The following is a 27,075-nucleotide window of genomic DNA, read 5'->3' on the forward strand; positions in this document are numbered from 1 at the left end:
GCCAAAGCACAGGGAGAACCAAAGTGTGCAAGTTTTATTATGTCTTGGCCACAATAAAATATCAGCAGTAAAAGAATAAAGAATAATTTTATGTGAGTCATAAGAGCAGATATTAGTACAGTTGGCAAATAATTTGCTCAAAGGGCTCAGTCTTAAGGACTGTTTTAATGGAGGTGAGAGGGAAGTGGGGAGATTATAAAGGGAATTCCACAGCTTCAGCCCAGACAGCTGATGGCACCATCACCAATTGCAAATTAGTTAAAATCCTACAAAGGAGTAACCCCAGAAAGCTTTTGGATCTGGAGGAGTTTACAGAGGCAGAGAGAGAGAGAGAAGGGACCCTGAGGGAATTTGAAGATTTCCAGATAATAATACAAGTTATCTTTGAGGGGCATCATGTCATGGGCAATGCAAATTGGCTGAGGATCACTCCTCAGTTAGTAATCTGAGAGGTTGGACTAATTACACAGCATTTTACAAACAGTTCAGAACTGAGTTTGAAATTGGTACACGTGGATAGAGTTTTAAGGGTTAATGAATTAAAATGGGATGATGGAGTTTCAACCAATATCAGTCATAAGTATGTTATACAGCACACAGTCTTGTGTGTCTGAAGAGCATCCTGTTTTCCTCTGAATGTTTTGAGAAAGTGCTGCCCCAGGACCAGGCACCCAATGAACAAAAGCAGTGCTGTCCCCATTCTCTGCTGTTCTCCTCACAGTCACAATGAGAGGGCTGGAAGCACAGGGGCTCTTTAAATGAACGCACAGGTTAGTTGGTAATTATAAACCACACAGACACATTGAGGGTTGGCTCGACTTTAGACACATGGTGGGGACAGTCGCCTTCCTGAGACAGAGAGTAACTGGAATCAAACATTACATGTGTCTGTTTTGTCCATTAATTAACAGAGATGGATCTAAGAAATGCCTGAACTGCCAAAGTCTGAAAGACATTCTTTGTTGTATTTAAAGTGGGAATCATTCTGCCACTGAATTTTTGCCATTTAGGCCATCATACCTCAACTGTATGTTGGTGTAATTTGAGATCTCTTTATTTGTCCCACCAATGCTTTCCTTTTCAAGAAAACCATTGATGTAATTTCCTTTTTGAGCATTATAATTGAATTGACTTTCTTTGTTCTTTCAGTCACTTTTCAAGTCACAACAATTTACGGTGTCAAGATACTTTCTCCTCATCTTCCTTCCAGTTCTTTTCCCATTAGCTTTAATGTGTTTCTGCTGATTACTGAATCCCCTACTCTCACAAATCTTCTCTGGCCAATATTCGAAGGTGTTGGAGAGCTCACACTATATTGTGCAAACATTACCCACTGATCATCCATCACTAACTCGGGTTTACTGACCATACCTTCCTGATAGTTCTTGGAGTTTGCTGTGCATAAATTGGTTGCTGTTTTTCCTGTGCTGCAGCAGCGAGCAGCAAGTGATTGCCTGCAGAGACATCTTGAATTTCCTCAGATTATGATAGGTGCTGGAGAACAGTTATGTTTCTATTCTCTTTTTCCTGCCATCCCTCTCTCATCAGATGTTTTTCTCTTGTCTCTTCCTTTAGGTCCCTCTTTCCTGCTGATTCTCCCTCTCTCTCCCCACCCTTCTTCTCCTGTTCACTATCTGTTTCCTGATGGTTTTTTTGTTCCTCTGTCAGACTCCCTCTCCTTTCTCTCCCTCGTCACTATCTCTGTCTCTGACTCGCTCCATTTGTATGTTCACTGCACTCTGTATCTCCTCCACTTCAGCTCTCTCCATATTGATGTCTGGAATATTTTCTGTTTCTCTATCCCACTCTGATTCTCTCTTTCACTATTTATGTCTCCTCTTTCCTTCCTCTCCTTCTTCACCTTCCTCTCATGCTACCTCTTCATGTGTCTCTCAGCCTCCTCATCCATTTGCCAGGATAGTTAAATATTTCTCATTTTAATCTGTTGTTGATTTCTTCAATCTTTACCACTGAGGTAGAACTGTACTCTCCATTTTGTCTGATATCCTTTAACAAGGGTCAAGGAATAAGCTGTCCCTGAACATGAACCAGCAGCACATTGTCTATTCATGTGAACAAAACGCAAACTCTCAAAGTTTGAGTGTCTGTGTACCATCAGTAAAATTAATTAGATCCTGTGAAATACTGTGTATGCAGTATACAGGCATACTCTACACATATAACAATACTTACACACAGACCTACACTCTCACACTTACATGTCGACACACACGCCAATATGCTCATACTGACACATATACATTAACACACAGTACACAGACATGCACAACACTCAACGAGATATAAACACACACCAACACTCACAAACTGACCCACACCAGCAGACACACTCAGATGCACACACTCGTACTGACACTGACACGTTCACACAGACACCGACACGCACACAGGTACACTGACATACACACACATACACATAGCTGCACGCGCACACAGATGCACACAGACACAGACACACGCTGACACACACATACACACTCTTGCTCTCTCTCACACACACACACACACGCACAGGCACTCACACAGACACACACACACACACTCGCTCACACACACAGGTGCACACACAGACACACCCTCTCACACACACACTCACACCCCCCACACGCTCACACTCCCCCACACGCACACATTCACACACTCACACAGTCTCTCTCTCTCTCACACACACACACACGCGTGCGCGCGTGCACACACACACACACTCACACAGTCTCTCTCTCTCTCTCTCTCTCTCTCTCTCACACACACACACACGTGCGTGCACACACACGCGCACTCAGATTCAGTGTAGGTGGAGAGAGGATGAGTATTTGGTGGTGGTCAGTATTGTCTGTTTTAAAATCGGGGCAGTAACTTCTGTTCTATTAAGAACTCTTTGTACAGTTTTCAAGGGCCAGTGACATGTTGGACACAGCCTGTGAACTCCAAACAGCTGCATTTGACATTCACCCCTTCAGTATCCTCCTGAATGTCCAGTGGAGATGGAGTACACACTCCGACTCATCAAACAGCCCCCCCCCCCCCCCGAGCATTGTCCCAGCCATTTCCCAGCTGCAGGTCACTGCTATTAAACAGGGAGAGAATATACCTCACACAAGACAGCTCAGCACCAGACTCAGCCTGCTCTCGAGATATTTCCCGCCCCCCCCAGTGTCTCCATGTCCCCTTTAACTTTGCTCTACCCAAACACCCCATTTCTATTACCCCCACACCCCCTCTCCCCACTCTAAGTGGACACCCACTATACCGATCTCTGCCACTAACTTACCTCCTTGCTCTGAAACCTGGCATATTGACTACGGCCCTGTACACACCGCCACTCCCACCTCCCCACACACCCGCCCCCATGGAGACCATGGTTAGTGGTCACTCATAATAGCTCCCCCCTCCCCCACCCTCTAAGCATTCCTGTTCCTTACCAGATGTCTCCTTTATACTTCAACATATTTCCCTTATACCTTAACAATGCTCCCATCACCATCCTTGCTCCTACCTCAATGCATCACCCTTAGCCTTGAATGCCCCCTTCCTCCTCTCCACTGCTCAGCATAGGGACCCCCAGGACAGGATCCTCAGCCCCCTGACTGACTTTGATGTACCACCACAGGGAAGGAGAGACCAGACTGCAATCACTCTCCCTGTAGCTCCCCTTCTGACAGAACGCAGTTCCCCTGACTGCTTGTGAGGCTCCTACAGGACTGACTGTATTTCACTCCCTGACCATGACCACCACAAGTGAATAACTGACCATGGCCAAGCCCCTGGGCTGTGTGCGGATCCACCCTTGGCTGATGACATTGAGACCTCTCTAAGTGACAGTAACCCCTTCCCGCATTAACTTGATGAAGGACTAGCCCCCACATGGCCATTTAGTTGAATAAATGTGTAGAGTGTTTGTTGCACAGGCAGCTGGCACATGGTGTATTTGTGAGATTGATGTCTCAATGTGCCATACAGCAAGATGTCCACTCCCTGGACTGATCCACACTCATCATTACAATAAGCAGCCTAGCTCTGTGTCTGCACCATACAGTCAATATAGCAATACAAGTGCTAACGTGCGAACAGAGATAGCCTATCAAGGAGCAGCAAGGCTGTTTTTTTGAGAGGCAGGTAGTTGCCAAGTGAGTGAACACTAAGAGAAAAAGTGAGCAGTTCTGATGCAGCCTGGTCCACGTGTGAACTGGGGTATGACCCTGTGCCCAGTGTCCTCACAGCAGTATTGCAATACTAGTTACCAGTGCACCCAACGTGCAGATGCAAGTGGGTCGGAGAGGTGCCCTGAGGGTCCTGCCAAGCTGGCAAATGTTGGAAGGCAGAGTCCATGTCTGTGGGATGCAGGCAACTGGTGCCCATGGAGTGTGTCCTAGACATTATTCCTGGGTGTTCAAGGTGGAGATCTGCAGGAGCATGTGGCCAGCTGGGACTTTTCCTGGTGGGAATTGTCGGCATGTGGTTACTTCGCGGTAGGATTGGAAGCGGTATACTGATGAGGTGAGATGTGCCATTAATGAGGCCAATAGCGAGCATTGATCCCTGTTACTAGGAACCTCATTATTGCCTAGTGAGTATCTGGCCTCGATGTCTGGGACTTAATTAGAAAATGCAAAATGTCCTCCCAATGTTGAGAATGGCGTCACGGAACTTCTCGCGTGCTTCTCCATGATCCACGTTGGTCCGACCTGTCCAAGATTCTTCCCACAGACACTGTTTCCTATCTACAGTGTCCTGTTCCAGCTGTTTAGAATACATGTACTGGGTGCTCTAATTTCGCCAGGTGAACATGTCGTCAGATATTCTGTAGTAGGCCAGGGTTGTTCCCCCGGGCTTTATGGTTAAGGCAGCAAGGCTAATAGGCCAGGGCATGAGATTACAGGATTAGGTTAGATTCCCTACAGTGTGGAAACAGGCCCTTCAGCCCAATAAGTCCACACCAACCCTCCGAAAAGTAACCCACCCAGGACCATTTCCCTCTGACTAATGCACCTAACACTATGAGCAATTTAGCATGGCCAATTCACCTGACCTGCACCATCTTTTGACTGTGGGAGGAAACCGGAGCACCCGGAGGAAACCCCGCAGACAAACTCCACACGGACAGTCACCCGAGGCTGGAATTGAACCTGGGTCCCTGGCACTGTGAGGCAGCAGTGCTAACCACTGAGCCACCGTGCCAATGTGGTTGAACTCAGCTGTGGCTGCTGTTGATGATAGTTTTTGGATTCATGGATTGGATACATTGTGATTCTATCCAATTGAGCACAGTGCTCAGGCCACACAGTTGCCATCAATGCAGAGATTGGACTCAGACTCTTCAGTTGGCGTTCATCTCAGGTGTTGACACCAGATGTCTCCCACTGAATGAAGGTTTAACTGGCATTTCTGCTTGAGCTCCCACCTTGGGCAGAGTTTGGAACTTTGGATCCAGTCCTTCAGAGATCCCTATGCGCCCTCATCCCACCTACTTCTTGTGTAGGCGACTTCTACTACCTTCCAAAGGTACACAAAGCCAACACACCGGGATGTCCCATCGTGTCGGGCAATGGGACCCTGTGTGAGAATCTCTCTGGCTATGTGGATGGCATCTTGAAACCTATTGTACAGGGGATCTCCAGCTTCTGTCGCGACACTACGGATTTCTTATAGAAACTCAGCACCCACGGACCAGTCGAACCAGGAACATTCCTCGTCATAATGGACGTTTCCGCACTCTACCCCACAAGGATGCCATCGCGGCAACAGCCTCAGTACTCAACACCAACAACTGCCAGTCTCCAAACACCATCTTACAACTCATCTGCTTTATTCTCGATCATAATGTCTTCACCTTTGACAACCAATTCTTCATCCAGACACAAGGAACAGCCATGGGGACCAAATTTGCACCCCAATATGCCAACATTTTATGCACAGGTTCGAACAAGATTTCTTCTCTATGCAGGATCTCCAACCAACATTGTACACCAGGTACATTGATGACATTTTCTTCCTCTGGACCCATGGCGAGGAGTCACTGATAAAACTACACAGTGACATCAACAAGTTTCATCCCACCATCAAACTCACCATGGACTACTCTCGACTGTCTGTCTCATTCTTGAACACGTGTGTCTCCATCAAGGATGGACACCTCAGCACCACACTCTACCACAAACCCACAGACAACCTCACACTGCTACACTTCTCCAGCTTCCACCCAAAACATATTAAAACAGCCATCCCCTACGGACAAGCCCTACGCATACACCGGATCTGCTCAGATGAGGAGGAACATGATGGACACCTGGAAGTACTCAAGGATGCCCTCACAAGAACGGGGTACGATGCTCAACTCATCGACCGCCAGTTCCGACGTGCCACAGCAAGGAACCGTAATGACCTCCTCAGGAAACAGACACGTGCTGCGACTGACAGGGTACCCTTCGTTGTTCAGTACTTCCCAGGGGCTGAAACATTACGCCATGTTCTTCGTGACCTGCAACACATTATCAATGAGGATGAGCACCTCACCAGGACCTTCCCCACACCTCCACTACTTGCCTTTAAACAACCGCCAAACCTCAAACAGATCATTGTTCATAGCAAACTGCCCGGCTCTCAGGACAACTCCATACAACCCTGTCACGGTGGACGCTGCAAGACGTGTCAGATTGTGGACATAGATACCACTATTACGCGTGGGAACACCTCCCACCGTGTACATGGCAGGTACTCATGTGACTCAGCCAACGTTGTTTATCTTATACGTTGCAGGCAGGGATGCCTGGAGGCATGGTACATTGGGGAAACCGAGCAAAGGCTACGACAACGGATGAATAGGCACCGCACAACAATCAACAGACAGGAGGGTTCCCTCCCAGTTGGGGAACACTTCAGTGGTCCAGGATATTCAGCCTCGGACCTTCGGGTGACCATCCTCCAAGGTGGACTTCAGGACAGGCAGCAGAGAAAAGTGGCCGAGCAGAGGCTGATAGCTAAGTTCCGTACCCATAGGGAGGGCCTCAACCGGGACCTTGGGTTCATGTCACATTACAGGTGATCACCATTGCACTACACACACACACACACACACAGATATTCCTACACACACACACTCTCACATACACACGGACACAGGTGCACACAGACGCGCACACAGACACCCACACACACCCTTATAGACACACACACTCCCACACATGCACCCCCTCACAGACTTAAGACACTCTACTCACTACACACACACACACACACACACACACACACACACACACACACACACACACACACAGTTTCTCACACTCACAACCGCCACCCCAGACAGACACACACACACAGACAGACAAAGACCCACATGCACACACATATTTTGTGGGGTGAATTTGTACTTGCAGAGTTACATTGCACTTTGCTCAAAAACTGCATACATTCATGTAGAACTCTGAGCTCAAAAACTGCATGAATTTATGTAAAACTCTGATTCTAATCTAAAATGTGAGATAACAATCTAAATATCGTGGCATAGACAGAGAACACAGGGGGCTAACACCTTCAACATATTGTCTAGCTATCACCATTGTTAACAGCTAACCCGAGAATGCAACTTTAAAAAAAAGGGTTTTGTGATTTACACATGAAAGAAGTGAAACTATCACTGTATTCTAACAGGCTTAACAGACAATCAATTTTTCAATGTATAATTTCAGTTACATCACACTGCAAATTTTTGCTATAAATTCTGTGTTACGATCGAGCCCTCCACAATCACCTGATGAAGGAGCGTCGCTCCGAAAGCTAGTGTGCTTCCAATTAAACCTGTTGGACTATAACCTGATTTTTAACTTTGTACACCCCAGTCCAACACCGGCATCTCCAAATCATAAATAAATTCTGGTTTCCTTAAAGTCTAGTGGTTTGACCAGCTGCATCACACCTGGACACCCACTACACATCTACCTTTGAAATAAGAAAAAGGTAGGGTCTAGGCTACCTTCTGAAGATATTTTGAGGGGGTCTGGGCTGGTCCATAGCATCTCTGTCCCATCGTGTGAAAACCAGTACCCCACACTCAGTTGTGTACACAAGCAGGCAAAAATCAAGAGCTGTGTTCAGGGCAGGGAATGGGATCATTGTTGGAAAGAGGTCAAACTAGAGGAAGTGAGTGGATTGACTGAATGCACTGAGCGGTGCCCGTAGAGATGTATTTAATATCACAGAAGGTGGTTGAGATGGCGAGAGGCTGTTGTCTTGTAGGCAGATGATAACTGGAGGCCATCGAGGTGGGATAGTCATCAAAGAATCTAATCAAGATTTGCAACACACCACCACCTTCTCAAGGGCCAATTCAGAATCGACAGTAAATGTTGGGCCAGCCAGCGAAACCCTGTGAATGAATGAAGGAACTCCCTCACCCATCGAGCTGTCAGAATATGGGGCTCATTTCAGAGCAAGAAGGAGGAAATAAAGGAAAACCGACCATGTACAAATGAGCATTATGGGAGGAGATACATGTTTTCTTTATAGGGGAGTGTAGCAGTTATCTGGGAATACTGAACTCACATTCTTATGACAACTATTGTGACCTCAATAAGAGTCTGTGATTTAGAGTCTGTGAGAAAACAAAGTTGGAAGTGTTGGAGGATGCAGTGATTATGACACTGGATTGGTAATCCAGGGGTACAGACGCGGGTTCAAATCCTGCCAGGGACTAAATTCAATTCACAAGTCTGCAATACAATGGTCGTGTCAGTAGTAGTGAACAGGAAAAGCATCAATTCTTCTAAAAGTTGCTCTGCTTCATGAACGTACCCTTGGGACTGACCCTAACCCTAACCCAATCCCTAATCTAACCCTGATTGTAACTCTGACCCTGATCCTAATCCTAACCTTAACCCTAACCCTGAATCTAATCCTGACCCTAATCCTAACTCGAACTTTGACCCTGACCCTAATCCTAATCCTAACCCTAACCCTGAATCTAAAGCTAACCCTAATCCTAACTCGAACTCTAACTCTGACCTTGATCCTAATCCTAACCCTAATCTTAACTCGAACTCTAACTCTAACTCTGACCCTGACCCTAATCCTAATCCTAACCCTGACTCTAATCCTGACCCTAATCCTAACGCAAACTCTGACCCTGACCCTAACCCTAAATCTAATCCTAACCCTAAATCTAATCCTAACCCTAATACTAACTCTAACCCTAACTCTGACCCTGACCCTAATCCTATCACAGTCATTACCTGGCCTGGATACATTTGACTCTAGAGCCACATCAAACATGTTCACTCTTCACTGGAAATGACTGACTAAACCATTTGAAAAGCTGGCCTTGCCAATGGTGCCCACATCCCATGAAAGAATAAAGAGAAATGTTGAGTCCACATAGATTAGGGAAAGCAGACATGACCATACCTTTGAAAATTATGAAATGCCTTTTTATTCTGCATGCGCCTATACTTGCATGAGTTCAGGAAGAAGCAAGCAGGAGGATTCAATAGTGATCATTTCCATCACTGTCATTATAACATTGCAAAACTTTCTAGCCATTCCAAACCATCTTGAAACATGAATCCCTTTAGGAGATCATAAAACAGTCAAACCTTCAGAGATTCAAACTTAACTTGAAAAAATTAACTTATTCTGTATTCATAAAATTGTCAAAACCAAAAGAAATGATCAGATGCTTCTTCAAAATGCTTTAATTTCATAAAAAATGTAGAGCAAAACAACTCTCATAGACTCTCTGCTGGCTGTATCACACTGAGTTAAATCCATCAGTGACATTTGGAGTTCAGACAAGCATTCATAATGGGTTTCCAAACTCCAGCCTGTGTCAGCATTACCTCTGGAACTGAAGACTTTAAGACCATTGTGATGACTGTCTGCTTTACTGATTTAAATAGCTGAACAGATGACTGAACTGTCAATTGAAGGATGGATCAAATGATGAGAACAGTAACACATTAAGTATCCATCTCAATACTGTTGGATGTGCAAGAGCACTTTCTGCACTGGATTGAATACTCTAATTGTCTGAATACTTTCAGAATGCTGGTCACTTAGCTTTTAAAAGTAAAGCTCACTCATTATTTTTTTAAATCTATTTAATTTATCACAGAGCATTATATGGAGTTGTAAATGTTTCCACTCAAAAGGCCTCAACTCCAGAGCATGAATCCCTCATAACTCCTTTGTGAAACCCTGAAACATGTCAGCTACCATGAAAAATCTAACTCTACGGAAAATGGTGAGGAGGTTGAAGTGAATATCAAAGGAATGGGTCAGATTGGGATTGCTGTTTGTGCTTGTACCACCCACACCCCCTTATCCAGGGGCCATAACAATTTCCTTTGTTGGGAATGAAGTTGGGAATCCCAGAATGGGCTGCTACCAACCATTTATAAATCTGACCTGCTCCTATTACAGGGAAGATGGAGGCACCAAGATCCGGGCACAGAGGATTTGTTGTTTTTTATGATACACATGTTAAAAATTGTTGTTACTGTCTCATTCTTGGCAATGGCTACCACAAATAGCAAGGTTTTGAATCGTGTTATCATTTGTGTGTGTGTGGTTTTTTTTTTGCAATCCCCGTTTTAGAATCGCAAGTCCGCCTTGTGAATGGACAGCACCGGTGTGAGGGCCGGCTGGAGATCTACCTGATGGCCCAGTGGGGCACGGTTTGCGATGACGCCTGGGACTTGCGGGCGGCGAGGGTGGTCTGCAGGCAGCTGGGATGTGGCAGGGCCCAGGCTGCGAAGGCACAGGCGTACTTCGGGCAGGGCGTTGGCATCATCCACCTCGACAACGTGAAATGCAAAGGAAACGAGAGCCTGCTGAACCAGTGCTCCCATATCGGCTGGGACGTCCACAACTGCGACCACACGGAAGATGCAAGTGTGATGTGCACATTATGAACAATCTCAACGAAGGTGCCTTCCGTTGGCTGTGGGGGTGGGGTGGGTGCGTTGTGTGAAGGGAGGCATGGTGAATATATGTAAATCTATAAATGTGTAAATAGCTCAAAACTACCAAACTGAAAGCCCCATATAATGTGCACTTTATACATTTTAAATATTATCTCTCATCACAGGTTTAATGTGTATTATCTTACGAAAGATGATTATTTCCTGTACCAGCAAAGCTGTGCTTTCGGGTGAGAGATGTGTTTCTTTGGCACTGTTTCTTAGCAGCACTCATTTATAGACGACCAATGTCGGTTCCCTGAGGCAGACAGCACCATAAATTGCTCCCTGTATGGCAGATTAGGACTAATCCAGAAAGTAATCTTCACCAAGAGACAGTTGGTGATGTGTAACTTGAGGGTGACCACTCGACAAGCACAAGGTGAAAGTGGGCAAGCAGAGACTCTATCAGCTACCACAGGCAGTACAGGGATTGAACCCAGAATGTTGGCTTTATTCTGCTTCACCTTAGCTTGCTGAGCTAACCTGCAGCCTATAAACTAATCATCAATCATAGAATCCCTACAGTGTGGAAGCAGGCCATTCAACCCATACTGACCCTCTGAAGAACACCCCACCCTATCCTTGTAACCCTGCATTTCCCATGGCTCACCCACCTAACCTGCACATCGCTTGACACAATGGGCAATTTAGCATGGCCAATCCACCCAAACTGCACATCCTTGGACTGTGGGAGGAAAACGGAAACACAAGGAGAATGTGCAAACTCCGCACAGGGTGGAATCAAATCTGGGTCCGTAAGACCCATAAGACATAGGAGCAGAAATTAGGCCATTCAGCCCATTAAGTTCTGCTCCACCCTTGTCTCTCCCACCATTCAATCATGGCTGATAAGTTTCTCAACCCCATTCTCCTGCTTTCTCCCTGCAACCCATGATCCCCTTGACAAACAGGAACCTATCTGTCTCTGTCTTAAATACACTCAGTGACCTGGCCTCCACAGACTACTGTGGCAATGAATTCCATAGATTCCCCAGTCTCTGGCTGAATAATTTACACCTTATCTCCATTCTAAAGGGTCTTCCCTTTACTCTAAGGCTGTGCCCTTGGGTCTTAGTCTCTCCTAACAATGGAAACATCTTCTCAATGTTCACTCTGTCCAGGCCATTCAATATTCTGTAAGTTTCAATCAGATCCCTCCTCATCCTTCTAAACTCCATTGAATATTGACCCAGAATCCTCAAGCATTTCTCATCTGTTAAGGCTTTCACTCCTGAGAATCATTCTTATGAATCTCCTCTGGACCTGCTCCTGGGCCAGTACACCCTTCCTGAGGTATGGGGCCCAAAAGTGCTCACAATACTCTACATGGGGAGGGGGGGCATGAGCCCTTCTTCAAGAATGTGCAAACTCCGCACAGGGTGGAATCAAATCTGGGTCCGTAAGACCATTGATGATTCTTGAAGAAGGGCTCATGCCCGAAACGTCGATTCTCCTGCTCCTTGGATGCTGCCTGACCTGCTGCGCTTTTCCAGCAACACATTTTTCAGCTCTGATCTCCAGCATCTGCAGTCTTCACTTTCTCCTTGAGAGAATCCTGGACCAGTGTCCCTGGTGCTGTGAGGCAGCAGTGCTAACCACTGACCCACCGTGCCACCCTATGGAGAGGAACACTGCACAGTTCTGACAGCTAGCAGCTAGCAGACACTGCTTAGGGAATTGAGTGAAGTCTGTCTTTTACCACCTACAGTGGTGGTATATATACAGATAGCTTTCTCTTTCTTTTAATTTAAAGTGTATTTTAGAGGGCGCACATCCTGGTTGAGGATAGTAGATATCTTCTCTGTAGGATGTAGGTCACGTCCATTTCAGTTCTGTCTTGTTAAAGTTGTAAATAGTGATTATAGAGTAGCAGAGTTATACAGCACGGAAACAGACCCTTCGGACCAACTTGTCCATGCCGACCACTTTCCCAAATTAAACTCGACCCACTTGCCCTGCATTTGGTGCATATCCCTGTAAACCTTTTCACGTACCTGTCCAAAAATCTTTTAAAGGTTGTAACTATACCTGCGTCTAAAACTTCCTGGAGCAGTTCATTCCACATATGAACCACCCTCTGTGTGAAAAAGATTCCCCCTTGGGTCCCTTTTAAATCTTTATTTCTCTCACCTTAAACATATGCCCCCTAGTTCTGAACTCCCCCACCCGAGGGAAAAGACCTTTGCTAGTTACCTTATCTTTCGGAGGATAATGGGAAAAATCTGGAGCTCTCTTTCCCCCATAATCTATTGAGGGTCTCTCCCTAAGGACATTGTGGGTCAACCAACAGCACATGGACTGCAGTGGATCAAGCAGGCAGCTCAGCACTACCTTATGAAAGGGCAATTAGGGATGGACAATAAATGCTGGGCCAGCCAGCCACACCGTCATCCTAAAAAGAAACGGTGGCCCAGAATGAGTCAGTGCATATTCTTCTTAAATCACTATTGAAAATTGTCAAACTGAGATCAATAATGTTTAGTTATTAATGGTTAGGGAAATATGGCAGGTGAATAAATTCAGATATAGATCATTCATGAGCTAATTGAATAACCACCTCTGTGTTCTTGCTCATGTTGAAATGAGTTTCTGGTAAACTGCCATATTAAACCTTAGCCTCTATCGTTTGAAATAATGATGTGAAATGCATTGTGACAGCTATGACCAGAGCAAGAGCAATTCCAAACCATAACTGGACCTTCACAGTGCATGTTTGGCGAGAACAATACATGTGAGGGGAGTTCTATAAACTGCTTCCATGTTGTACAAGCCATTTGTCATTGGGACTCATCAATGAGATTAGTGCCCCATAGTTAATCTTATCTTCCTGTCTAAGTATGGGTCTGAAAGCACCACCAATGGTCTAGTTACCAGAGTATATCTTAGTTGTTGAGAGGAAGGCCCAGAATGTATTGAGTGAGCTGATCTCTGGCCCTAGCCACTCTTCCTTGGTCCGTAGGTAAGGAACAAAAGGCCCAGTGTACTCCTGATAACTTGGTGCTTGAGGGTGTGCAGACAGGCAACCAATGTCAGCTTGGGTATATGCTGATATTCACGGCACTGATTCACACAGAGAGGAAAGGGATGCTATTTACATTACAGCACTGGAGGTGAGGGCTTGGCAGGGGAGGGGATGACCAGTCACACAGCAAAGCCAGAAGTCGTGATTAGACACATGCTTTTGAGGGTGGTGGGGAGAGGGGTGCTGTGAGTGTGTGTGTTTTTTTGCCCCTATCCCTGGAGAGATGTTTCATATGGGGGAGTTTGGTTTACCTGGAGAAAGAATCCCTAGCCTAGCTGTGGAGGAAATGACCCTGTCCTAGCCTTTCTGTAGTTGCTAGGTTTCCCCAGGCCTGGGAATTCTGCTTGGCTGTAGCTAAACCCACAAGGTTTCTCACCTAATGAACATGATTAAAATGCCATAATGCTTCCTGGGAGTGGGCAAGCTGCCCTGCCTGAGCAACATCCCAAAATTGCCAAGTTTATGCCCATTTAACCCTTGCTATCCACCACCCTGCAAGTCTCAACCCCTCCCAATGGTCATAACAGACATAACCTTCCAACCCCATGACCACTTCCACTTAGAAGGACAGGGGCAGCAGATACATGGGAACACCACCACCCGCAAGTTCCCCTCCAAGCCACTCCCTATTCTGATGTGAAAATATATCGCTGTTCCTTCACTGTCACGGGATCAAAATCCTGGAATTGTCTCCCTAAGGGTATTGTGGGTCAACCAACAGCACATGGACTGCAGCGGTTCAAAAAGGAAGCTCACCACTACCTTCTCAAGGGACATGCAATAAATACTGGCCCAGTCAGCGACGCCCAGAATGAGTTAGCCTATTCTTCCTGAATCAGAAATGCTTCAAAAAGCACTCACTTATTCCAGCTCCCCATCTCCATGTTGTCACCTGTTTTCAGAATCCTTGGTAACTCGACTGACAGCAATTATCTTCTAGTCAGGTTCCATTTTGGGCTGTGGGAGCCAGATTTAATGGTCATAATGAAGAGTTCCTCCTCTCCAAAAATGTCAGCACAGAAACCACAGCAGACATGCGCAGTACAGAGTTAGAAACCCGTTTTCCAGGCTTCTAATTTTTAGCTAAACACCGACATACCCTCCCAGCCCCAACATGCCCACTCTCCTGCCTATCAAGGGTGATGAATTGGTCTGACGTGTATGAGGTGGCAGTTAAGCGATGGGAGAGCCTTACTGTCTTTGCCTCTGCTCTGCCTCAGCTGAATGGTGTGTGGACAATAATATCAGAGGCAGCAGACAAAGAAAACCTCTCTGAGGCCTGATAATGTTTGAGTGTCAGACTGAGCCTCAGGCCGGTACAACTTCAGTGATTGAACATTGTCCAAAGTCCTTCCATTGGATCAAATGTGCCTGCTACTGTTTCACCAGGTATAACCAATATTAGCATTATAATAAGCAATTATTATTGTTAATTAATATTAATTGTATTAGTAATATCAATAAATATTAATGATCAATAATATTAATATGTATTGTCACCTTTAGATGTCTACTCTGATCTTTGCCAATTGCTCTCCATGATAGGCAGAATTTAATGCCATTCCCCATAGCAGGTGGTTTGTGGGAGGCACCTTTACTTAACCAGGAGGATGCTGGGTAAAATTGGGGACCCCACATTCTCTCTCTCTCTCTCTCTGGTTATATCTACCATGGGAAGGAGTGTGGATGGACTTCATGTTGCACTGCCAATGGCATTTCTTATACAGCCAATGGCAGGTGAGAGACTATTCATACAGACAACCTCAAACAACAAATGGGATGACTATGGGCTTCCAGGGAGGCTTCCCTCATTGGAAATCCTGCAGCTTTTATTACCCACTATTGCAAACTGAGGTCCCACTTAGTGCCACCCAACTGGTCTTGCTGTCAACTTCCCCTACAAACACCCCTCCCATTGCCACTCACCTATAGCCTGGGTTCCTCAGCAATTGTGAGCCATAGGTGGGTGCGTTATATTAAATTCTGCCGAATGGATGTGCAGTGGTCTCTGTTTAACTCATGTTGCTGGTCTCTAACCTGTTAGTGAGAGGATAAGCACCTGAAGGGAAAGGGAAATTGACCCATGGTTAATGAGATATATTAAAGATTGCATTAGATCCAAGGAAGTGGCTAATAGAATTGAATTGAATTTATTGTCACGTGTACCGAGGCACAGTGAAAAGCTTTTTCTTGCGAGCAATACAGGCAGATCACATAGTTAAGTAGCATAGATAAGTAAATAATAGATAAACAGCAGCAAAAACAAAAACACAGGTACAGGCAAATGCTAAGAGTTTGTGAGTCCATTCAGCATTCTAACAACAGTAGGGTAGAAACTGTTTTGAAACTGGCTGGTACGTGTGTTCAGGCTTCTGTACCTTCTCCCTGATGCTAGAGGTTGTAGAAAAACATTGTCAGGGTGGGATTGATCTTTGAGAATGCTGGTGGTCTTTCCTTGACAGTGGGCCTGGTAGATGGATTCTATAAATGGGAGGTTGTACCATTTAAGACTTTCTCTGATTTTGAATAGTACAGTTGCCAAACCAGGTAGTGATACATCCAGACAGAATGTTCTCAATGGCGCTCCTGTAAAAGTTGGCAAGGGTATTCATTGTCATGCCAAATTTTCCTGAGGAAGAAGAGACATTGTTGAGCCTTTGTAACCAGTGTGTCCACATGAAAAGTCCAAGAAAAATTGTTGTTGATGACCAGTCCCAGGAACTTGACACTCTCCACTCGTTCCACCTCTGTGCTGTTAATGTGTAGGGGGACATGAGTAACATCCCACCAAAAGTCAATAATGAGTTCCTTGGTTTTGCCAGCATTGAGAGCTAGGTTGTTCTCAGTGCACCATTTTTCCAGGTCTTCCACCTCCCGTCTGTAGTTTGTTTCGTCGCCATCTGAGATTCGACCGACAATGGTGGTGTCATCAGTGAACTTGTAAATGGCATTAGTCTGGTATTTGGCGATGCAGTCATGGGTATACAATGAGTACGATTGGGGGCTGAGTACGTACTCCTGAGGGGCTCCAGTGTTGAGTGTTAGTGAGGATGAAATATTGTCCCCAGTCTTCACTGGTTGTGGCCTGTGTGTCAGAAAACTGAGGATCCAGTTGCAGAGAGTGGGGCTTGGTCTGAGATCACTAAGTTTAGTAATCAGTCTCGAGGGGATAATAGTGTTGAAGGCTGAACTGTAGTCAATGAGTATGGTTCTTACATAGCTGTTCTTGGTGTCAAGATGTTCTTGGGAGGAGTGAAGGGCAAGTGATACGGCATCTGACGAGGATTGGTTGGTCCGATAGGCAAATTGGAGTGGGTCAGGAGTAGTGGGAGGGCTGGAGTTGATTAATGCCATGACCAGCCTTTCAAAGCACTTCATGCCCACTGAGGTTAGGCCCACTGGGCGGTAGTCATTGAGACATGCTGCATGAGCCTTCTTAGGACAGGGATGATGTTGGCCTCTTGAAACAGATAGGGACTGTGGCCTACTGCAGAGAGAGGTTGAAGATGTCCAAGAAGACCTCTGCCAGTTGATGTGCGCATGCTCTGAGTGCACGGCCTGGTACTCTGTCTGGTCCCATCGCTTTCCTTGGATTCACATGAAGGAAAACTGATCTGAGCTCTGATGCAGTGACTGTTGGGATAGGTTCATCAGGACTTGTCGGAATAGGTGTTACCTCTCCGCCGAAATTCTGCTCAAAGCGAGCAAAGAAGGCTATAAGCATAAAAGGGTGTTAGAACATGGCTAGAGGAATTTAGTGTAAGTAAGTGGGAAGTTATTCACTTTGATACAAATATAAAACAGAAAGGCAGAATATTACTTAAATAGTGAGAGTTTGGGAAGTGAGAGTCTAAAAGCATCTGTAATTCCTTGTTTGTGAGTTCCACACAAAGGTGCAGCAAGTAATTAGGAAGACAATTTGTATGTGGGTCTTCATCATAAGGGGAATGGAGTACAGAAGCAAAGATGTTTTGCTGCAGTTATGTGGAGCTCTGGTGAGACTCACTCTGAATTATTGATCCCCTTATCCAAGGATCGGTATACTTATCATAGAGCGAGTTGACATTCTCTCTAAGCTGCATGGCTGCACATCCACTCAAAGGCTGGTGGTTAATGTGCCGATACATTGACTTCCAGCTGAAGAAACCTCTACCACAAACAGTACCTTGGGGGCCTACACAGCAGCATCAAAAATGACAGGGAACTTAGGAGGAAATGCAATGGTGTTTCACCAGATGAATCCATGCAGTGGCAGGATTGTCCCATGAGGAGAGATTCAGGGGACTGGGTCTTGTATTCCACTGAGTCTTGAAGAATGGAAGGTGAGCTCAGTGAAAGTTACACTCCTTACAGGGTGTGAGATGGTGAATGCTAATAATAATTTTCGCCTGGCTTGTGAGTCAAGATCCAGAGCACCTAATCTCAACATTAGAGCGGCACGGTGGCACAGTGGTTAGCACTGCAGCCTCACAGCGCCAGAGACCCGGGTTCAATTTCCGCCTCAGGCGACTCTCTGTGTGGAGTTTGCACATTTACATTCTCCCCGTGTCTGCATGGGTTTCCTCCGGGTGCTCCGGTTTCCTCCCACAGTCCAAAAATGTGCAGGTGAATTGGCCATGGTAAATTGCCTGTAGTGTTAGGTGAAGGGGTAAATGTGGGGGAATGGGTCTGGGTGGGTTGCGCTTCGGCGGGTCGGTGTGGACTTGTTGGGCCGAAGGGCCTGTTTCCACACTGTAATGTAATCTAAAAAAAAACATAAGGGATAGGCCATTAAAGAGTGTGATGAGGAGGAATTTTTTCTATCTCTGGTTGGTGAATCTTTGGAATACTCTACCCCAGGGAGCAGGTTCAAGATCAAAACTGGCAGATGTTTGGAGGGAGACTAATGTAGGAGAGAGGCTTTGAGGCAGGGGATCAGCCCACTGGAAGGTGGAGCGGGCTGAATGGCCTCTGCTGGTTCCTATCTTCTGGGAAAGTATGATGTTCACATTGAAGTCAGGACATTGTTTAGATGCTGGTGAAGTTTCAGAGTTTTACTTTGCTGGCTGGACTCTGCCTTTCACACAGACAATATGGCAATCTGTGCAAAAACACATTGTCACCATATTTCCAATACTACCTTAGCTTAATGTCATTAACTGAATGCCATATGGAGATGAAGAGCTCAATAACCCTCTGGCCCATCAACCATATCAGTTTCGTACCTGTTTGAAGAAACTTTCCTCACAATTGCTGCTGACTGAGTGTTGTTGATGTTTATGTCCCAAGAACAGAAAAGTGAAAACAGGACAAGGTGTGGATAACATACAGTGGAGCAGAACAACTATCTGACCAGAATGAAGTGTTCGGATTCTTTCTTCCATTCCCACTGCTTCCATTGTCTACATAGATGAGTTTAATAGACAAGCGGTGAGCATTTAGAACCATCAGAATATAACTGTAGACTGAGATTTAGGGGGACTGAGTCCTGAGTGGAGTGAACATCTGTGGGTTTCACAAAGCAACGGCAGCAACTCTCCTGTTATTCTGTAGTGGGAACTGCGTGGGTAAAGGAAGGTTTTGATATTGTATATGTGTGGAGAAGAAACAGCTTGAATTGCTTTACCATCAGTGCCTATTATCATTAATGCCTTCGAACTGAAGCACTTATACATGATGAGAGAAGTAGTGAGATTTCTAAAGTTAAATGGCTTAACCATTGATGTGAGTGTCTTTTGTTGCTTGTTAATGCGGCCAGTTTGGTAGTTTTCAGGGGAATGTCAAAGAAAGGTCACGTAGAGAGGATTTAGGGAATGGATTCCAAAGTTTCAGGCCTCAGCAGCTAAAGGCAGAGCCACTACTGGTGGGACGTCTCCGAGAAATTGATAATGGGTTGATTGAAACTGAAGGTAGTGTTTTGAGTAATGGAGTAGTGAGGAGAATGGGATAAAGGTAGGTGCTTTATGTGGGGAAATACACTGATCCTTGATGTGTTGAAGAAGAACAGTGTGTTCTAACCACGGTTCTGGCCGTGCGACAAACCCAGATTGTCTGTGCTATGGAACAGGCTGCAGTTGGATCTGAAAACTAAATTGTCAATTGCTTGCTTCACGAGTGAGGATGGCTTGTCCTCTTGGTTTGTGCTGGGGTGTCTGATTGCAGCTGGAAATAGTGCTGAGTACACTATCCCTGGGTCTGTCGGGAGGGGGAAAAAACCCATCAATCAAAGTTTGGGAGAAGATCTGTAGCTCGGGTGCTCGTTGTTGTGATTCTGTTGTGGTGCTCGTGAGCAAAACCAATGTAGTGTACAAAATCCCATGCAAGGACTGCACAAAATACTACATAGGACAAACAGGAAGACAGCTAACGATCCGCATCCGTGAACACCAACTAGCCACGAAACGACACGACCAGCTATCCTTCGTAGCCACACACTCAGATGACAAGCAACATGAGTTCGACTGGGACAACACTACTATTATAGGACAAGCCAAACAGAGAACAGCCAGGGAATTCCTAGAGGCATGGCACTCATCCACAGATTCAATCAATAAGCACATCGACCTGGATCCAATATACCGGCCACTGCAGCGGACAGCTGGAACTGACAACCGGAAGCGGCAGGTACAAATCACTATAAATGCCGGAGGAAACATCACAGAAGCGCTTCACAGGAGGCTCCCAAGCACTGAGGATGTCACCTAGACAGGGGACGAAATGTCTGCAACACAAATTCCCAGCTCGGCGAACAGAACCACAGCAACCCATCAATCAGAATACCTGCTCCTGTTTGCTGGCTGGTGTCTGTTTGGATTTGGCTGTGAAAGCTCTTCATGTTTCAAACTCTTCCAATCTGACTGTCCTCATTCAGACCAAGTGAATGTCAAATTGAGTGATGGCATGGTGCATGACTGGCATCATGAAGTAGGTACCAATGCAAGTCTTCAATGTGTTGGGGGGGGGGGGGGGGGGGGGGAGGGCGAGCGCAGAGGTGGAGCAAAGGTGTTGGTGTGTGGAAAATGGCGAACTATTGAAAACATTTGCATTTAAAACTGTCGAATGGAGTGAAAACTGGAAATATGGCTTAAAATTATCTTTCTAATGACAGAATTTCCTTTGATTTCAAGTTTCGTACAAATATTTTGTAATAAAGACACTGCACATGAATAAATGCAATAATGAGCCATTTCGCAATCCAGTAGTTTCATGCTTGGTACAGTGCTTTTTATGTAGCTATTGTGTGTGTGTGTGTGTGTGTGTCTGTGTGTGTCTGTCTGTGTGTGTGTGTGTGTCTGTCTGTCTGTGTGTGTCTGTCTGTCTGTGTGTGTCTGTCTGTGTGTGTGTGTGTCTGTCTGTCTGTGTGTGTGTGTGTGTCTGTCTGTCTGTCTGTGTGTGTGTCTGTCTGTGTGTGTCTGTGCGTGTGTGTGTCTGTGTGTTCCTTCCTAGACAAATGGGCTGTTTCTCCAGTTTCCATGCTACGGAAAACTCAGTAGTGACTTTTGACTCTTCCAAATCCACAGATTTCAGAAAACTTATGTTAATGATGCAGTATCTCTCATTGTTCAACTGTGTACTTTTTGTACCATATCCTTTTGTTGTTAAATTCAAGTTACACCAAACAATAAAAACTTATAAGATTCTGGATTGTTTCAATTGGAACATTTTCATTATTCACTTTCTTAAATGATCTTTACATTTTTTTGGTTAGATTAACTGTTCCAATACCTTTTCCACCTAATTGCCTCTCCTTTTGTCATACAATATATTTAACTTGAAGCAATCCTTTCAAGACAGCACATTTTAAGCTTTTCAAAGTAAGCTATGCCTTTTTTTTAAAAAAATCATTCACAGATGTGGGCATTGCTGGCTAGGCCAGTATTTATTGCCTGTTCCTAATTGTCCAGAGGGCATTTAACAGTTGACTACATTGCTGCAGGTCTGGAGTCACATGTAGATTAGACTCAGTAAGGATAGCTGTTTCCTTACCTTAAGAACATGAGTGAACCAGATGGGCATTTTTCTCCAACAATCAACGATGGATTCATCGCCATCATTAGACTCTTAGAGTCATAGAGATGTACAGCATGGAAACAGACCCTTCGGTCCAACCCGTCCATGCCGACCAGATATCCCAACCCAATCTAGTCCTACCTGCCAGCACCCGGCCCATATCCCTCCAAACCCTTCCTATTCATATACCCATCCAAATGCCTCTTTTTTTAAAAATTGATTTCAAATTCCACCAAACATGGCAAGATTTGAACCAAGTTCCTGAGAATATCACCTGGGTGTCTGAATTAACAGGCCAGACCATCACCTCTCCTGGTTTGAGATTTGCACTGCACACACTGTTGGCCTTACTGATGGTCCAGTGTGATCACTGTCAGAATGTTCGGCTGAGCAAAGAATGACCAACCAAAGCTCCCACTCGGATCCCTTCAGTGATTCTTGTAATTCCAGAGAGGGGAGAATTAGCAACTGTCTAAGGAGCTCATTAAATACTCATCTGCTATTAGCTACAATCCAACTGGGGAAGCAGTGTTTGTTCTCCTTGGAGTAAAGTAGATCGAGAGGAGATTTGTTTGAGGGGTACACCATTATGATTTGTTTGGATAAGAGTGATAAAGAAGGACTGTGCCGGTCAACTGATGGGTGATGGACTGGAGGGGCATGGGTTTAGGTTTTCAGGCATTATGTGGGGTTCGGAGGGCTGCTTGAGGAGGAACAATTTTATGCAGCGAGTGGTAATGACCTAGAACTCTCTACGTATGAGCATGGGATGGAAACAGAATGGATGGTGGAAATAAACGTGCATGGGCTATGGGGATGCAGCAGAATGGGCCTGACTGGGCTGCTCTCCAGAGAGTTAGCGTGGAATTAATGAGCTAAATAGCCTCCTTCTGTGCTGTAATGACTCCTGGCTCTATCTGTACTTCCAGTGTAAACAACCATGATACAATAATGCCAGTATAATATTATAGAGCCAGCTACTTAGCTCAGTTAACTAACCAGCTAGCATGTAGGTTAGCTTAAAGGGAACAGCACAGGGTTCTATCCTTGCTCCACCTGAGGTGAGCTCTGCAGTTGTCTTCCAATACTATCTGTAGTTTAAAAAAAATTAACTTTGCCATCTTTCCCTGAATAATTATCAAGAACCTACCGATGGGCAGAAAACTTTTGGTGACGGAGGATGTTACATAACGTCAAGCTGCGCAGTATTTGGAATCTCCAGTTCAGAAGTAACTTCAACCTGTCTTCAGCCTACCCTGGTAGGAAGAGAAAGTGCAGGAGCACTTTTCCTCAGTGTTCCTTCCATCCACGATGAAGACTGGCCAATCATAGCTCACTCCTTTGCTCCCCATGCTGTCAGCTTTGGTTCAGAAGATTGTGGGTTTAGGTCCCATCCCAGAAATGTGAACAGCCAACCTCAGCGCAAGGGCCTGTTTTTAGTGTGAGATGTTAAACTGCAACTCCATCAACCCTCTCCTATCATATAGTCATAGAGATGTACAGCATGGAAACAGATCCTTCGGTCCAACCTGTCCATGCTGACCCGATATCCTCAATTAATCTAGTCCCATTGGTCAATGCTCCTCCAAACCCTTCCTATTCATATACCCATCCAGATGCCTTTTAAATGTTGCAATTGTACCAGCCTCCACCATTTCCTCTGGCTGCTCATTCCATACTCGTACCACCCTCTGCCTGAAAAAGTTGCCCCTTAGGTCTCTTTTATATCTTTCCCCTCTCACTCTAAACCTATGCCCTCTAGTTCTGGACTCCCCCATCCCAGGGAAAAGACTTTGCCTATTTACCCTATCCATGCCCCTCATAATTTTGTAAACTACTTTAAGCTCACCCCTCAGCCTCCGATGCTCCAGGGAAAACAGCCCCAGCCTATTCAGCCTTTCCCTATAGTTCAAACATTCCAACCCGAGCAACATTCTTTTAGATCTTTTCTGAACCCTTTCAAGTTTCACAACATCCTTCCAATAGGAAGGAGACCAGAATTGCACACAACATTCCAAAAGTGGCCTAACCAATGTCCTGTACAGCAGCAACATGACCTCCCAACTCCTGTACTCAATACTCTGACCAATAAAGGAAAGCATACCAAATGCCGTCTTCACTATCCTATCTACCTGCAACTCCACTTACAAGGAACTATGAACCTGTACTCCAAGGTCTCTTTGTTCAGCAACACTCCTGAGGAACTTACCATTAAGTGTGTAAGTCCTGCTCTACATGGTTCTGAAAGGGTTAATGGTGAAGACTGCATTAAGCTCCATTCAAAATGGGGTCTTGGGGGTGGAAAGGTCAAACAGCACTGGAGGAAGGAAACCCAACATCGAAGTCTCCTCATGTTCTCCGTAACACTGTCTACCATCTCAATGTAGCTTGTACCTTACTCCTGACATGTAATAAATATATCTTGTTTAAGTCATGAACATTTTCTCCCTAGACTGGCTCATGGTCTTCCTATATCACAGTAACCATAGCAGTTCCTCGAGATCTCAACTTCAAAGGAAAATGGTGGCAGCATATCTACCTTATGGTGACCAAGAATCCAATGAGCTTATACAACATGGAGGTGAAAACAATGACTGCAGATGCTGGAGACCAGATTCTGGATTAGTGGTGCTGGAAGAGCACAGCAGTTCAGGCAGCATCCAAGGAGCTTTGAAATTGACATTTCGGGCAAAAGCCCTTCATCAGGAATAAAGGAAGTGAGCCTGGAGCGTGGAGAGATAAGCTAGGGGAGGGTGGGGGTGGGGAGAAAGTAGCATAGAGTACAATGGGTGAGTGGGGGAGGGGATGAAGGTGATAGGTCAGGGAGGAGAGGGTGGAGTGGATAGGTGGAAAAGGAGATAGGCAGGTAGGACAAGTCCGGACAAGTCATGGGGACAGTGCGGGCTGGAAGTTTGGAACTAGGGTGAGGTGGGGGAAGGGGAAATGAGGAAACTGTTGAAATCCACATTGATGCCCTGGGGTTGAAGTGTTCCGAGGTGGAAGATGAGGCGTTCTTCCTCCAGGCGTCAGGTGGTGAGGAAGCGGCGGTGAAGGAGGCCCAGGACCTCCATGTCCTCAGCAGACTGGGAGGGGGAGTTGAAATGTTGGGCCACGGGACGGTGTGGTTGATTGGTGAGGGTGTCTCGGCGATGTTCCCTAAAGCGCTCTGCTAGGAGGCGCCCAGTCTCCCCAATGTAGAGGAGACCTCATCGGGAGCAACGTATACAATAAATGATATTAGTGGATGTGCAAGTAAAACTTTGATGGATGTGGAAGGCTCCTTTAGGGCCTTGGATAGAGATGACGGAGAAGGTGTGGGCGCAGGTTTTACAGTTCCTGTGGTGGCAGGGGAAAGTGCCAGGATGGGAGGGTGGGTTGTAGTGGGGCGTGGACCTGACCAGGTAGTCACGGAGGGAACGGTCTTTGCGGAAGGCGGAAAGGGGTGGGGAGGGAAATATATCCCTGGTGGTGGGGTCTGTTTGGAGGTGGCAGAAATGTCGGCGGATGATTTGGTTTATGCGAAGGTTGGTAGGGTGGAAGGTGAGCACCAGGGGCGTTCTGTCCTTGTTATGGTTGGAGGGGTGGGGTCTGAGGGCGGAGATGCGGGATGTAGACGAGATGCATTGGAGGGCATCTTTAACCACGTGGGAAGGGAAATTGCGGTCTCTAAAGAAGGAGGCCATCTGGCGTGTTCTGTGGTGGAACTGGTCCTCCTGGGAGCAGATACGGCGGAGGCGGAGGAATTGGGAATACGGGCTGGCATTTTTGCAAGAGGTAGGGTGGGAAGAGGTGTAATCCAGGTAGCTGTGGGAGTCGGTGGGTTTGTAAAAAATGTCAGTGTCAAGTCGGTCGTCACTAATGGAGATGGAGAGGTCCAGGAAGGGGAGGGAGGTGTCAGAAATGGTCCAGGTAAATTTAAGGTCAGGGTGGAATGTGTTGGTGAAGTTGATGAATTGCTCAACCTCCTCGGGGGAGCACGAGGTGGCGCCAATGCAGTCATCAATGTAGCGGAGGAAGAGGTGGGGAGTGCTGCCGGTGTAATTACGGAAGATCAACTGCTCTACAACATGGAGACCATCAAGGATTTACAAGGATGTTGTCAGGGTTGGAGGGTTTGAGCTACAGGGAGAGGCTGAACAGGCTGGGGTTGTTTTCCCTGGAGTGTCAGAGGCTGAGGGGTGACCTTATAGAGGTTTATAAAATCATGAGGGGCATGGATAGGATAAATAGACAAAGTCTTTTCTCTGGATTGTGGGAGTGACCATCTGAAGGTTTAGTTTAGCCGCACCATTGCATTGTAGATGTCAAAGACCCTGCAGCACAACTCAAAGACCAACAGCAGAGGTTACTCTAGTGCACTGGAGAATAGTTATCCCTGCTTTGTGCCCACCTAAGACACACAGCAGCCAATTTCTACACAGCAAAATTCCACAGACCGTCATGTCATAATGATCAGATATTCCAGGGTTTTCTGACATTTGTTGAAATTAGTATTTGCCTGCACCCCACTCTCCTGTTCAGAAAAGAAATGATAAAGTTGACAAAAATATGTGATTATCTGAAGGTGAGGCATGACACGGTAAGGCAGTGCTGAATTAAAATCGCAATATTTTTGCAGCTGGATCAAACTCCTTATCTTGTACTGCCTTCACTGCCAGAGCTAGGGTTTAGCCAACTTGGGTGAGGCAATGGGAGACTGAGTCCAACACAAGTTTCAAAAAGGCCAGCTGGAGTTGGTTTTTGGGACTTGCCCATGTCCAGAGATTGACAGCTCACAGCCTCAATCTAGAAGCTGAAGCAAGTTCTGGAAGGAAGATGATGAGGGATCCCATTGCCCAGCTCTAAATGGTCTTCTGCATCTCTGCCAGTGTGTATTGTCAACAGTTCATGTAAATTCTTTCATTTTTATTGACCCATTACTAGCATTAGTTCTCGAAGAGAGCGTTTGTGGCATTATAGGCTCCCCAATCACAAGTTCATCTTGCTCAGACAAAACGTCTAATTGATTAATTCAGTCTCTTCCTTTTGAATTTTTTATAAATGAGATGTGAGTCATTTCTATCCTGCGACTGACGCAATTCAATTATT

At 45.8% G+C, this 27,075-nt stretch overlaps 1 protein-coding gene and 1 long non-coding RNA gene across 2 annotated transcripts in view; one reads left to right on the top strand and one right to left on the bottom strand.

Moving 5' to 3' along the window:
• LOC122564231 (scavenger receptor cysteine-rich domain-containing group B protein-like) overlaps nt 1-12,278 on the top strand; it is a 50,190-nt gene extending 37,912 nt beyond the window's left edge. The window contains exon 8 of the mRNA XM_087977149.1: nt 10,609-12,278. Coding sequence (XP_087833275.1) covers nt 10,609-10,925 — 317 coding nt within the window. The 3' untranslated portion in view covers nt 10,926-12,278. The remainder of the gene's footprint in view (nt 1-10,608) is intronic.
• A 3,272-nt stretch (nt 12,279-15,550) lies between these two features.
• The window catches only part of LOC148141923 (uncharacterized), a 55,797-nt gene continuing 44,272 nt past the window's right edge, over nt 15,551-27,075 (bottom strand). The window contains exon 5 of the long non-coding RNA XR_015752395.1: nt 15,551-17,712. This is a non-coding gene — a long non-coding RNA (uncharacterized LOC148141923). The remainder of the gene's footprint in view (nt 17,713-27,075) is intronic.

The sequence above is a fragment of the Chiloscyllium plagiosum genome, unplaced genomic scaffold, assembly GCF_037043375.1.
Source record: "Chiloscyllium plagiosum isolate Xiang-an unplaced genomic scaffold, Cpla_swu_hap1 HiC_scaffold_31, whole genome shotgun sequence".
Lineage (NCBI taxonomy): Eukaryota > Metazoa > Chordata > Chondrichthyes > Orectolobiformes > Hemiscylliidae > Chiloscyllium > Chiloscyllium plagiosum.